This window comes from Anabrus simplex, chromosome 3, assembly GCF_040414725.1.
Source record: "Anabrus simplex isolate iqAnaSimp1 chromosome 3, ASM4041472v1, whole genome shotgun sequence".
Classification (NCBI taxonomy): Eukaryota; Metazoa; Arthropoda; class Insecta; order Orthoptera; family Tettigoniidae; genus Anabrus; species Anabrus simplex.
Window position 1 is genome coordinate 202,517,812 of NC_090267.1, and position 14,583 is coordinate 202,532,394.

At 41.2% G+C, this 14,583-nt stretch overlaps 1 protein-coding gene across 1 annotated transcript in view; it reads right to left on the minus strand.

Moving 5' to 3' along the window:
* Positions 1-2,058: 2,058 nt before the first annotated feature.
* Positions 2,059-14,583, minus strand: part of LOC137498949 (probable serine/threonine-protein kinase cdc7) — a 112,574-nt gene continuing 100,049 nt past the window's right edge. Inside the window, exon 5 of the mRNA XM_068226830.1 lies at positions 2,059-2,138. Within this exon, the coding sequence (XP_068082931.1) occupies positions 2,059-2,138 (80 nt within the window). The remainder of the gene's footprint in view (positions 2,139-14,583) is intronic.

A 14,583-nucleotide genomic window follows, 5' to 3' on the forward strand; every position in this document is an offset into this window, starting at 1 on the left:
TGGTGGAATGTACAGTTGGTCTCCATCCAGGATCGTGGGTTGAAACCCAACACGGATAGTTGGATTTTGAAGGGCAGCTCTCCATATGGTGATAAATTTGGTGTTTATCCGACGAAATAGTTAAAACTCAGCCATAGGTCGCGGAACAAAGTTATCGTTTGTCTTCCATCTGGTAGGCCAAAGTGTAACGTCGAAACTGACAATCAGGCAGCCGAAATGCCATCAAATCAAAATGTCTATATCATGGTAGCTGAAACCATGCTATTTTTAGTAGAAGTGATAGTACCAGTACCGAGCGTGTTTGCTTCGTGGTTTCGGCCACTAAGCTGTCAGTTTGGATTCGGGAGATAGTGGGTTAGTACCTCACTGTTGGCAGTACTGAAAATGTTTTTCGTCGTTTCCCATTTTCGTAGCCTCCAGAAGACTTCGCTCAAATCACTCCGAACTATTGAACGGCGCTTGAAAAAGGTTGACAGTCACATGACCACGTGACAATATATTTACTCAAGCAAACAAGTGAGCAAAGACTTTCCGTGCAGGCCATGAAGGCCCTTGGAGATGTAGAAGATCAACCAAAATCTCGGCATGGGTCAACGATTTCGTACAAACTTTGTCTGATTGGACTACATCAAAAAATAAACAGACATGTGTCTGAGGGGTTGTGCAATTGGCCTTTAATTAACGAGAGAAAGACCCTTGCCTACCTCTTGACAATTCGCGTCATCAGAGTTCCTATAGCACTGATGATCTAGTGGTCAGTATCCTGGCTTCCGCGTGGGCTACTCGGCGAAATACATGCTGGCGTCTCATTTGTATTTTCTATCTTCTTCGGTTTTTTTTTTTTTTTTTTTTTAATCGGCTTTCATCTTCGTCCATGCGGACTTGTTAGGAAATGCGAACATTTGTCAAGCCAAGAATTGCAAAACGAGTTTATGATGCAGCTTATATTTTAATCTGTTCATTTTCTAGTCCACATGAACAAAGGAAAAACAGATAACAGGCAAAAAATAAAATAAAAATGGAGAAAAATAAAGAATACAACTAGACGCCCGCACTGGCCAGAGACGACCAGCAATGCTACAGGAACTCTGCGTCAAATTGGTCATGTATGCAGGCTATTAAATTTAAAGGGAAGCTTCCGTGACTCAGGCGGCAGCGTGCCAGCCTGTCACCGCTGGGTTCCATGGTACAAATCCCGGTCACTCCATGTGAGATTTGTGTCGGACAAAGGGGAGGCGGGATAGGCTTTCCTCCACCTACTCCAGTTTTCCCTGTCATCTTTCATTCCAGCAATACTCTCCAATATCATTTCATTTCATCTGTCAGTCACTAATCATTGGTCCAGGGAAGTGCGACAGGCTTCGGCAGCCGGCATAATTCCCATCCTTACTCCTTAGAAAAATCGAAAATTTCCGAAATTTTGCGAGGGTATCCGAGATTGGAGGACGTTCTTAACTGGGGCTGAAGAAACAAAACAGAGTAAGTACGCAAGCAATACGCAGTAGTGATTGGCGTCAGGAATGGCGTCTGGCCGTAGAACTAGGCCAAATTCACACACTGAGTAAACCCCTAAAAAGTCGAAAGAAGACTAGTAAGAAGAAGATGATGATTTGATTTACCTTCAGTAGTGAAGCTCTATAGAAGAAGCATGATTTTATGGGAACAGTCCTCAATTTCAGTGACAAATCAAAAGATGATGATGATGATGATGATGATGATGATGATGATGATGATGATGATGATGATGATGCTTGTTGTTTAAAAGGGCCTAACATCTAGATCAGGCATCGTCATTCGAGAGCGAAATGCCTTCGGAGCCAGTTTGCTCCCACCTCTTGAGGAACGAGAGCAGCTTAGCGAGCAAGTAGGGGAAGACGTAGGAGAAGTGCATGACGTAGTACGCACTGAAGGTCAGTGGCGCAAAGGTATAGCAATCTTTCTGGACAGGTTAGATTGCGACACGATACGCGATAACTCACGTGAGGTGACAGTAGTGTGTTCCGGCCTTTATCCTCACACCACACGACGTTCAAGCCTAGTCGGTAAATGTTGCATTCACTATGAAAGAGAGTTCAGCACAGCATTGGCCATAGACGCCAATAAGTTCCAAACCTTCTTGGGAAGAAGAATACTTGATACTTCAAGAAAATAACACACAAAATGTTTAATATGTAATAAAAATTGCATCAGATTAAAAATTTAATCTACAGCGCCGTTGTTCCTTATGTCATTCCGACAAGTATGATAAATATGAAGGTCGGGAGAGCATAGCGTTACTAGAAAAACTTGAAAATAACACATGTACGTACATTTCATAGTAACTTACTCAACTCTATTTATATTATAATGTTCGATAATGCCTCATAGATGACTTCTTTATGTACCGGTATGTATTGCATTGCTGTTGTTCATATGGTAACATTTCCGAGCGGCAAGTACAGTGCCGCCACGGTATGCAACCCGCCTGTCCGCTGCTCTCTTACAACGTGACTAACAGCCGTCCCGAGCGGAGCAAGTAACACCGGCTCCCTAGAGCAACTACGAGATGATGTCTGATCTAGATTATCGGCCCCTAATGGTACGAGATGAGACGAAATGAAATGATAAATCAAAAGTCCAAAATCCTCCACTGACCAGAATTCAAAACGTGAGGACGATTTTTTTTTTTTTTTTTTTTTTTTTTTGCTAGTTGCTTTACGTCGCACCGACACAGATAGGTCTTATGGCGACGATGGGACAGGGAAGGGCTAGGAGTGTGAAGTAAGCGGCCGTGGCCTTAATTAAGGTACAGCCCCAGCATTTGCCTGGTGTGAAAATGGGAAACCATGGAAAACCATTTTCAAGGACGAAGAATGAATAGATGGATATGAATTTAAAACAATCAGTGGAACCGACCCACAAAGCCTCACATTCAGAGGAACTGGCGTAAAACAATAGTATTACTGACCAAGGGACAGCTTCTATAGCACAATACTGAATCGATGATGCTTGTAGTAGAAAGGGGTCCAATATTCAAGTCATCGGCCCCTCATAATGGTACTTATCGCTAGAAAAGTAGAACCATGATATTTGTCATGTTGCGGTACAAATCAAGAGTAGCGTAGACTCGCGGTATTCCACACATTATGGTACTACCCACAGGTAATTTGCACATGTAATACAGACCTATGATGTTTTGCACTTTGCGGCGTCATTTACAGGCAATGCAAACCTATGGTGTTCATCACATAAGTGTACTAACCACAGGGACTCGCGCTATCGCGTGGTGGTACTAATCATAGGCAAGCCAGAACCATGGTGTCGCTCATATAGTGGTACTAGTCACAGGTACTGTAAAAGCCGGCGCCATACTCTTTTACTACTAATCACAAACCTATTTGGTACCTAACATAGTGGTACTACCCGCAAGTAAAAGCGACTCATGGTGTTCCGCGCGTGGTGGTACTAATCACAAGTATTTTCATGGTCCTAATTCAATCATCCCTTGGTCACCCCTTTTAATCGCCTCTTACGACAGGCAGGGGATACCGTGGGTGTATACTTCGCCTGCGTCCCCCACCCACAGGGGGTCAAATCAAAAGAGTTTGACTCGTCTTACTAAACTACTATCTATGGTGTATGCATTACCACGTCAGTGTCGGGTACTTGCGATCGTTCATAGACGTAAGAACAGTCGTCTGCCACAGAAATAATCTGTGTGTGTATGGTCGTACTGAAAGTTCTCACGTGGAGAGAGAGAGAGAGAGAGAGAGAGAGAGAGAGAGAGAGAGAGTGTGTGTGTTTCTGCTGAAAAGTGCTCTCTACAGATTTTCTGGGAGAAAAGTAATTAGTATGTGATCGCATTAAGTTTCCACAAGGACAAGAATGTCTTCAAAGCGTCCCACACTCAGTGATGTTCACATGTGTGAGAACAGAATTCCCTGCCGTTACAAATTGAGACGTATTTTTCTATGTGTATTTTCAATGGTTTTATTGACATTTATGTTTATTTAATTTGGTTTACAAATTATTTTACCACAATTTGTCTGTTGTATATAAAATATGTTTCTATTTAAGTATTTTACTGTGAAAGAGTAATGAGTGAAGACTCTGTGATATGTCCTAAGCGGTAAATGCATGAAGTAACTGATGAGCTACGTGTAATTAACCATTAATTACTCACCTTAATTTAAGTCAGATGTTCTTTTCAACATTTTTCTTGTTTCGTAAGTCCGACTCCTTGGCTGAATGGTCAGTTTTGAGGCCTTCTGTTCAGAGAGTTCCGTGGTTCGATTGCCGGCCGGGTCGGGGATTTTAATCACTTCAGATTAATTCTTCTGGCTTGGGGACTGGGTGTTTGTGTTAATCCAAACACTTCAAATTCAGACAACACACCACGCTACCAACCCCCACAGAAACGCGCAGTAGTGATTACGTCTCCCCACATGGAATTGGCGTCAGGAAGAGCATCCGGCCGCAAAACAGAGCCAAAGCCACTTGTGCGACGCAATTCGCACCCGCGAACCCACAAGGTGTGAGAAAGGGGTGTGAAGGAAGAAGATTTTTCTTCTTTCGTAGACACTAAATGCTAACTATGGTAAATATTTCGGTTTAAATGAGAAAGTATGCATTTAAAGGGATAAAACCTCTTGACCAAATTTTAGGGTCGTTAGACCATTACGTACAATTTAAATCAATCTTGAAGTTCTTTCCGGCCTTGCTGTGGGAGAACACATAGTATTTCAAATACTCGAAATATACTGAACGCTTTAAGGTCCTTCGAAGGATACCTACCTTCCTTACCTATCAGCAAATCCGCATGCGATCTTCCTCTTGGGTCGTTGACGGGTTCTTCGTCACTTACTTAGGTAAGAGGCGGGTTTCAGTAATTTAAACTATTGTCTACAATGAGAGTATTCGAGTCAAAAAAATGGATGTTTTTGGATCATATGCGATAAGGTCAAAAAAACTTGTGACATTACACCACTTTAAATCAACGAACTCCGTCTTGTCCGTTTAAAAGAAATAATAGTATAATAACAATAATGATGATGAGAGACGCTGGTTTTGGAGACCTTAATTCAATTGCCCGAGGGGCATCCTTACTAGAGAAACCACAGTCATAATTTAAGAATGAAATAATGAAAGTATGGAAATCCCTCAGATCGGTTTCCATGTGAGACTGCATGCGCCATCATAATGATTCGTAATGATTCAGCCCCCGTAACACGAGCTCTAGACTCTTGGTGTAAATAAGGCAGTCCAATCGGTATGTGCCACATAGTGATTGTACGGCATGGACCCTTAATTGAATCGATGTGACCTGGGACTATGTCATGGACCGACATCCTAAATTTGCGATTTACGTTAAAGTCATTATGGGTGATGACCGCAAGAAAAATGATGCTATACTGACAGACGGCCCTAATCTAAGTCACTGAGGTATATGACCCTATGACCGTTCAAACTTCTAAGCTGAAGGCTGAACACAATTAAGTTACAGTAGTTGATGACCAAGGTTTCCACATTAATAAATCCAAAGCAAATTTGATGCTCAACAAATCAAAAATCAAAATATCAACAACAAAAACAACAACAAACGCTCACAACACTTGAGGCAGTAAAGTCCCTTGCCATCGGACATGCCTCTTAATAGTTATGTTAAAGAGTTGAAATGTCCCAGCAAATGAAACTAAGATTTCCAGAATACATTTTCAAGTTAGTCACTTGGTTTTAAGTGAATTCTCAAACTACGGTTCCACTGAATTGAATAAATTAATACATGAAGTAATCACATAATGCTAATTAACAACAAATTTTATCTACCCCGAACGAAACTGTTTCTTTGAACTCCCTAACTGTTAACTACATTCTTGTTATCACTCGGACCTGTTTGCCAGAAACATTCCTTTGACGAAATATATTGATCTGATATTGTTTATGCTCAAAGTTTTCTTCAGCTGGAAACGAAATACATTGTCATAAATACCAGTACCATTTACTCGTATTTATTTCATGACGCCACAAATTTAAATTATAAAACTAATAATTATTAAGAAACTAGCTTGGATAATCCTAATCTTAAATTCTATAATCTGCATAAATTTACACCAAAGCAAAATAAAACGTCAAATCGCTTATGACTCCTACGGTTATCCCTTAGACTGATTCTGGAACCTCCTTCGATATGATTTCAGGTCGATGAGACTCAAGTGTCGTAAAACGCCTCACCCAACTCTATGCTGGATGGACTACTGCACCCCATGTGCTCCACAAGCATGACCTCATATCATATGAACCGATATTTATGCCTTGGAAACCAACAACAACACAACACAATCATACATCGTGAACTCTATGGATGGACAGCTATCGTGACGTTCAAATTAAAAAAATAAAAAGCTTTGGACAACCCTCAACAACGAAAACAACATCACTACCGATTCTCAAATTTTGACATCCCTGAAAATGGTTATTTCGAATGTAACATACTATCGTGTCATTTCCGTGGCTTCGATCATGAATCTCAAGTCTCTACTACACGAGTCTCATCTAAGATAATGAAATCTAATTCCAAACATTTACTACAAATTACCAAATCTCAGTTACAGATTATCTCTAACAATAAACTGGTTCGACCACCCAACAGCTGACTTAATAACGGGAACATGACCCCGCTTCGCCATCTCTTAAAAAAACACATGCGTTATCTTGTCCTGCATCAAATGAAAACCTCGCCTCGCTGACAATTAGCATGAAATATAATTCTTGAACTACATAAACTATGCAAAGATATTTAATTTAAAATGTCACTTGAAATATTCGTATCCATCACGGTCCTACGGTTTCACGTGGAATTCTAGCTATGGAATGGCCCTATTCCCATATCATTAAATTACACAAAATAAATCCTCGGATTCCCTACAATGAAAATCCTGGCATAAAGTCTCTTCAACATTACAGGATTTCAACAACCTGATCCACATTCCTTCCCATTTTTGCAAGACTAATACCACTTGCTATCACAAATTCTCTACATAACAATAATACGGAATATCTCTTGTGTGATCCACCACGTTGTTACATAAAACACTCTGTGATAAACTAACCATCTCTCCTCGCATATCTGAGATAGACAACACAATATTTCCAAAACTGAAACTCACAACTTGACTTGCAAAAAATGTAACGTTACTTTCCCCTCATCAGTTCTACACAGATTTTAACGGACTTTTGGAATAGCACTCTCCTTTCACAAATCACACCGGTCTCGCCTCGTAACTTCCCTTGACAAAATTTACAGCGCCGAACACACGACGGTGTGCCTTTCGTAACAGCTGACATTCCATCATTATCGCGCACTCGCTCTAAATGGTAAACCACAGATTACACTTACAGGAATTTCATCTTTACACTGAACAGAATTTCATGATAAATTAATGTCTTAACAACAAATATAGGAATTAAGCGTACAGAAATGATAGTTTGCTCTAAACATTATGTCCGTTTAACAGCCACCAAATGTACCGCTATTCAACATTTCACACGCTAGTTTCGTGACTTTCCGATCATCCAAGAAACATTAAAAATGACCTTTTGTCGTATTCCTCTGATACTTTTACGAAATAAAAGGGTGACCAAAATGCGTCACAGATACACAAAATAAAATGGTGACATCATTAATTAAATAAAATGCACTTTATGAGAAGGTAGTCTGCATACTAGTAGCCATACGTAGTTTCGCATCTGAACAGGCCAACCAGCCTCTCTCATTCTTTATCTAGCCATCTAGCTTTACAAAACATATTTTTCCCGTCTTTGTCTTTGGTATCATTCATCTGAAAATAATCAAGGTAGAAGCCTCCCCGAAGATTGTGGTTAAAGCAGTCGGGCGTTCCCTGGGCAACGGTTTAACCGGCTGATTCTTCACCAAAGGTGCTTCTACACAGCAACAAGTATGCAAGATCTTATCTACGCATAGTCCCTTTCAGGACCAGCCAAGCACGGAACACTCATCAATTTCCATTGGTAACAACTTTCGGAAACGTCACTTGAACATCGAATCGATTTCAACTGCTAAGAGTCAATATTTCTCACACCTAATGCTGCAGAATAATGTAGATGTAATAGCAATACAGGAGACACACATCAAGGATGACACAGATCTTTACAGAAGAGGAAGGCTATATGGTTATGATCTGGCTGGAGTCATAAATTATTAACAATACAGTATTGCTACATATGTCAGGTCCCATCTCACTGAATACAAAGTAACTTATCAAGACAGAACAGCATATGTCTTTGTTTTGGCTGTAGATATTGCCAGCATCACTGTAGTAAATATTTACAAACCTCCAAAAGTCAGTTGGTCAAATCCTCCCGTAAGATCCTTCAGTCACCCAGTAGTGTATGTCGGTGATTTCAACAGCCAAAGTCATGTATGGGGATATAAGAACGAAGACGGCAGTGGGGTAATTCTAAATGAATTTATGGGTCTGTACCATCTTCAGCTTGTGTACAACGCTAAAGATGCAGGAACGTTCCGATCTGGTACATGGTTAAAGGATTATTCCCCTGATCTGTGCATCGTATCTAAATCTGGAAATAAGGACCTAACACAACGAAAAGTCATCAAGTATTTCCCACACAGCCAACATAGGCCAGTCATTATTTATTATGGTACACAAATTCCATTAGTCACCTCCATTCCACAACCTCGATGGAATTTTTAACTTGCGAACTGGAAACTATTTCAGAAATGTCTTGATAACATTGTTCAGTGGATTCCCCCAATTCCATCCAATTATGAACGATTTGTGCGTGATATTAAATGAAATGTCAAAAACTGTACCCACGTGGGTTTCGGAAGGGATACATCTCCGCCTCCATAAATGGAGACTTCAACCTAACCCAAATAAAACTGAGATTACTGCCTTCCATCTAAATAATAAAGAAGCCCATAGAAAGCTACATGTGACTTTCGATGGAACCGAAGTATCACATAACTATAGTCCAAAATATCTAGGAATCACTCTGGATCGGTCCTCGACATTCAAACAACAGTGCATCACATTATCTAAGAAACTTGGCTCCAGAGTGAATCTACTCCGCAAGTTTGCCGGAAGTAGCTGGGGTGCGGACGCCAATACCCTACGCTCTACTGCACTCGCTCTTGTGTATTCTGCTGGTGAATACTGTGCTCCTGTATGGCAAAACAGCATTCACACAGCAAAGATTGATGTCCAGCTTAATGAAGCCATGAAAGGTATCACTGGTACTGTCAGATCTACTCCCATTCAGTGGTTACCCGTCTTTGGCTAATATTGCCCCTCAAGATCTAAGGAGGAAAGCAGCTAAGGTAAACTTTCTCAAGAAGATCTCTTCTCATAAGAACTCTCCAATGTACGATGTCCTACAAGACCCACCAATAACTCGTCTGAAATCACGCAAATCACCCTGGACTGATTTTAAAAATATCAGTTCTTTCGACATGACCTCCGAGTGGCGACAACGTTGGCATGAACATCCACCCAACAATGCTCACTTGGTTCAAGATCCAACACAGAAGGTTGAAGGATTCAACTGCCGCGTCAAACTTCGTCGAAGCTGAGCCGAATTAGAACGGGTCATGGGAGGTGTGGTTACATGTTGAAGAAATGGGGTTTCCGTTCCTCTGCTGACTGCGACTGCGGAACGGAAGAGCAGACAATGGAACACATTGTTAAGGAGTGCCCGCGTGTAGCATTTAACGGTATCTGAGGCTTCTACACCAAGTGACTCCGAGTGCTCTGGACTGGTTGTCAAATTTGGGCATTTCCATTTGATATTAGTTTCTTTGTGTACTTGTAAAGCCATACAATATATATATATCTGAAAATAATAACATAAACAAAAAACACCCTTCACAAGTTCTCTTCCTCGAGAACCGTACACGTTCGTCAAATCACCGATCCGCACACGCAATAAAGTAAAACAATGATATTAGCTAATTTCACTACAAGACTTCGGCATTGAAATGACCATCTGTTGCCTTGATGTGAATTTTACACGATATTTCCTTATGGTAATGCCGTTAATTTGACTGATAAACTCTCTTCACTTGGATATGACGTTAGACAGCCATTTTTGGCCAAAACTGCCCTCCCTTCTGGGGACTTATCCTCCACAACGGATTTTTAATATTAGCCTGAATAATTTGCCATCGCCTCAAGTTCACGGAAAACAATGCGAGATTGCAAATGGCGCGGCGTTCGTTTATAAAACTTACTCCCACTCCCATGCCATCTGCATTTACCGCCAAAAATGTACAGACAATTTCCGTCCCACAAAAATGTAATTATGGCCGATTACGAAATAACGCATAGTTGCTTAGTTTAGTAGCGGCTTTGATGATAAGCATTTAGCGTTTCTCTTAACCAACTGAGTTGTTAAATTAACTCATAAGCTAGTCACTATATTTTGGTCGATGTAACAGTGTTTAATCGAACAGGCGCGTCTTTCGACAATTTTCCTTCTGGAGCTATTTAGCAGTCTAAAGTCTTTACCATTAACAACAAAATTGTTTCACTTACGACTTCCTGACGTTTACTGCGGCAGTTTCGTCGCCAATTCTTCTTAAACTTTACTTTTACTAGAAAAAGAGTTCCGCCAAATTACTTCGCATCCTTGCACATTCTACACGTGTGGGTGACGTAATTTCTGTAGCGTGCGAATGAGAATCACCATCTGTTCTCAACGTGCCGTCTCTGGTCAGAGATAAAAAATATAGCTAGAGCTCCTTATGACTTGTAGTTTATATGGCGCTTCATGTAATGAATTTAGGACTCTGGCTCCTTATGACTCATAGGTCATGGGTTCAATACATGAAAGTGGTTTCAGAGAATAATCTCAATCCAACCGTTACCTCAGGCGAAATATACAACCACCATGGTACTCGAGCTCGGGTGCGTAAATAAACTCACCGAGAGAGCTGGCTACGCGGTTTGCGTAATGTATATGTCTTATTGCATTGAGGAGATAGTGGATTCTAACCCCTGTCAGCAACCCTTAAGATGGTTTTTCCGTGGTTTCTCATTTTCACTCTAGACAAATACTAGGGCTGTACGTGAATAAAGGCCATGGTCGCTTCCTTTCCCTTCCTAGCCCTTTCTTATGCCTGTCCAGTGCCATCGTTTTCGCTGCAACCACTAGAAAGCCCTGCCAGCCGTCTTAGATTCTGACAACTTTCTCTAGACATAAGAATGTCTTCAAATGCTCACTGTCACAGGCGAAACAGTTCAACATGTTACAGGCCTCGTTATTCGAATCCAGGCAGAAGACAACACAACCAAATGTTGTTTTAGAAAGTTTCTTTAAAAATACGATACGGCCCAACAAGTAGAACACAGTTCTAAAGATCATAAAATAAAATTTGTTAACAGAACTAAGGAACTGAGTTCAGGTTTTACATGTAAGTATTATATTCTATACTCCATAATTGCTCAGAGAAGGGGGATGTTTAGTCTCCAGTTTCGACATTTAAGTGCGTTCACACCTGTACGTACTCTTTGTGAAGCACACTTGATTTCTCATAACACGAATATACTATTTTACGGATCTCCCTTTGTTTTATTTTTATTAATATTTACGCCTAATTTAATTTAATTTCATTATCCGTTTAACTTCCAGGATTAATTTTTCTCACAGACTCAGTGAAGAATCTCATCCCGGTATTTGCCTGGAGAAGAAGTGTGAAACCACGGAAAACTACTTCCAGGATGACTTAGGTGGGAATCGAACACCCCTTTACTTAGTTGACCTCCGGAGGCTGAGTGGACGCCGTCCCAATCCTTGTACCTCTTTCCGAATTTCGTGGCAGAGACGGGAATCTAACCCAAGCCTCCAGGGATGGCAGCTAATCACACTAACAACTACACCACAGAGGCGTACTACATCAAATTACTTCCTCAATTAATTGCTTCAGTTATTAAAAATAAGCAGCACCCACGATAAATGCCTTCAATTAAGGAAACACTAATTTGCGATAAGACGTGCGCACATAATAGAACAGATCTTATCCCGAGCTGGGAATTTAAAAAACCCTTATTCCAGCTTTATTACGAATACAAATTATTCTCGAGAAATACAAATTATGGCCGTATCTTCACCCTAGACTAATTTCTCCCTTACGAGCAGAGGGACTTGGTCTTTAATTAAGACGTTGCGTAATTAGACAAAGAACAAATGCCGGCTGACACCACTTCCACGTCACGGAGAAGACGGAAGCAGAAAATGAAGTAACAATTCAACGAACGTAAGCTGCTATTTTGATTCACGCTTCTTCACTACCAAAGGCGAGGGTAATTAATAGACCGTAACGATCTCGGATGGCACACTTTGCGATGATCATTTATCTTTCTTTTCTTCAAAATAAGTTGGTACCAAGTATTTTGACATGCTTTTGCCTCTTGAATTCTTGATTAGTCTTTCTTAAAGCTATTCATACTAAATATCCATCATAATTTACCCAGCTAGTCTTATTTAGAAATGCTTAATCTCAACTTATAACTTCGGAATATCTTGTTACACATGTAAAGGCTTGCTCGATTAAGCCGGAAGGCCGTCGGTTAAATTCCTACTCATGAAATCGAAAAATGAACAGTTTTTATTCTCGAACTAGGCTCCTTCTCGGGAAGGGTGCAAAGGCGGTCCAACTCTATCCTACCGCCACAACTATGGGGGTCACCGGTTTCCTTCAAACTGTGTGTGGTTGACCTACTTTAAAAATGAACAGATGCGTGTCCGAGAGTTTGTATCCTTGTTCCTTATTTAACTAGAAAATGGCCTTTTAAATTTAATAGTGTGTATAATCTAAATCAGGGCCTCTCAGGGTGCATGCGCCGTGCAGTGCACGGGTGCAAGGTGCAGGAGACGACTTCACTAGGTTGACCAGAGTGCAAACCCCCACTCCACTTCCCCTACACCTGTCTCACCCGTTCGGCCTGTCTTCGCCTTCTCCACCTTCCCCGCTGATTCTCACCTCACTGCGAAACGTTTATGTGCGATGAGCCGTGACACTGTTGTATGGGACAATGTTACCGGTGTTACACTCTTCTTTCAATTCGGTTTGAGCAGACAATTTATCTTCTCTAGCCTTTATTTTCCCATTTCTTTGCAATTATACCGGTAATGTCTGGAACAAGGGATCGATTGACAGTAATTCTGAGAGCGTTCTTTAAATTCCAGTCAGAAATACTCGCACGCAATCTAGTTTTCGTACAAGTCAAAACAGAAAAATAACTTTCACATATGCTTGTGGAACGAAACATAGAAATAATCTTAGCTGCTTCTCGATGCAGCTTAGGAAAATCTTCCTTCGACAAATTCTAGTAGAATTTGAGCAAAGCGTATTGTAAAACAGATCTTTTTGATTAACTTATCACATAATTATTGTCGCACGGATTAAACATTTGGCTTTATCATCACGACTGACAAAGAAATACGAAAGTTCCCAGGTCGATTTAATGGACTTTCGGAAGTCTTTGCTTTCTTTGAAACAGGTTGCTCCATTATTATGTTGGTGTCTTGCGCTTATCTATTTCATTGATAAACAAACCGTCTATCACCGAACGCTTCGTCGCTCTCAGCGCACGACACCATCCGAGTCAAGCCGAGTCGAGTCGAGTCGAGTCGAGTCGGGACGATGCACAGTGCATGCAGTCTCTGCGCCTCGATATGCACGCGTGAAATTTTGAGCGTTTGAGAGGCCCTGATCTAAATAGTTTAACGCCGATTGCATGTACCATTGCTGGTCTGATAGATTCTCTTACTTCCGTGCGGGCGTCTCTATATTTTTTCTCCCTCTTTCCTTTTCTTTCATCTGCAATTGGTTTTCCTTATCCATGGAAGTAGGAAATGCACAGAATAAGCTTTATCTTAAACTCGTTTGCAATAGTTCCATTTTGCCATTCTTAGGTTGAAAAATGTTCGCATTTCCCAACAAGTCCACATGGACAAAGTTAAAAACTAATAAAAGAAAAGTCAAGAATAAAATTAAAAGTACAAATGAAGCGCTAGTATGACTCATACCCGAGTCCCCCGCGCGGAAGTCGGGACAGTCACCACCAGACCAGCACCGCTACAGGTACTTTGACGACACACATTGCTAACATGTATGAAAGGGCCATTCTCGCATCAAGGAGGGCCGATGACACAAACCCTCAGACACATGCCTGTGTGGTTGAACTACATGAAAAAATAAATAAAGTTTGAACGGAAACGTTGATCCCATACCTGCGGCCTTTACTTGCTAGTGCCGAGATCATGACTGACCTTCCCCGTCTCGAAGGCCTTCATGTCCTGTACGAAGAGGCTTTCCTCTCTTGCTTGCTTGTTGGACTAAATATGTTATTTAATGGATATAAGTAAATGTTCCAGCATTGTCCGACTCGTTGGCTGAATGGTCAGCGTACTGGCCTTCGGTTCCGAGGGTCCCGGGTTCGATTCCCGGCCGGGTCGGGGATTTTAATCGCTTCTGATTAATTCTTCTGGCTCGGGGACTGGGTGTATATGTCCGTCCCAACACTCTCCTCATCATATTCAGACAACACACTACACTACCAACCG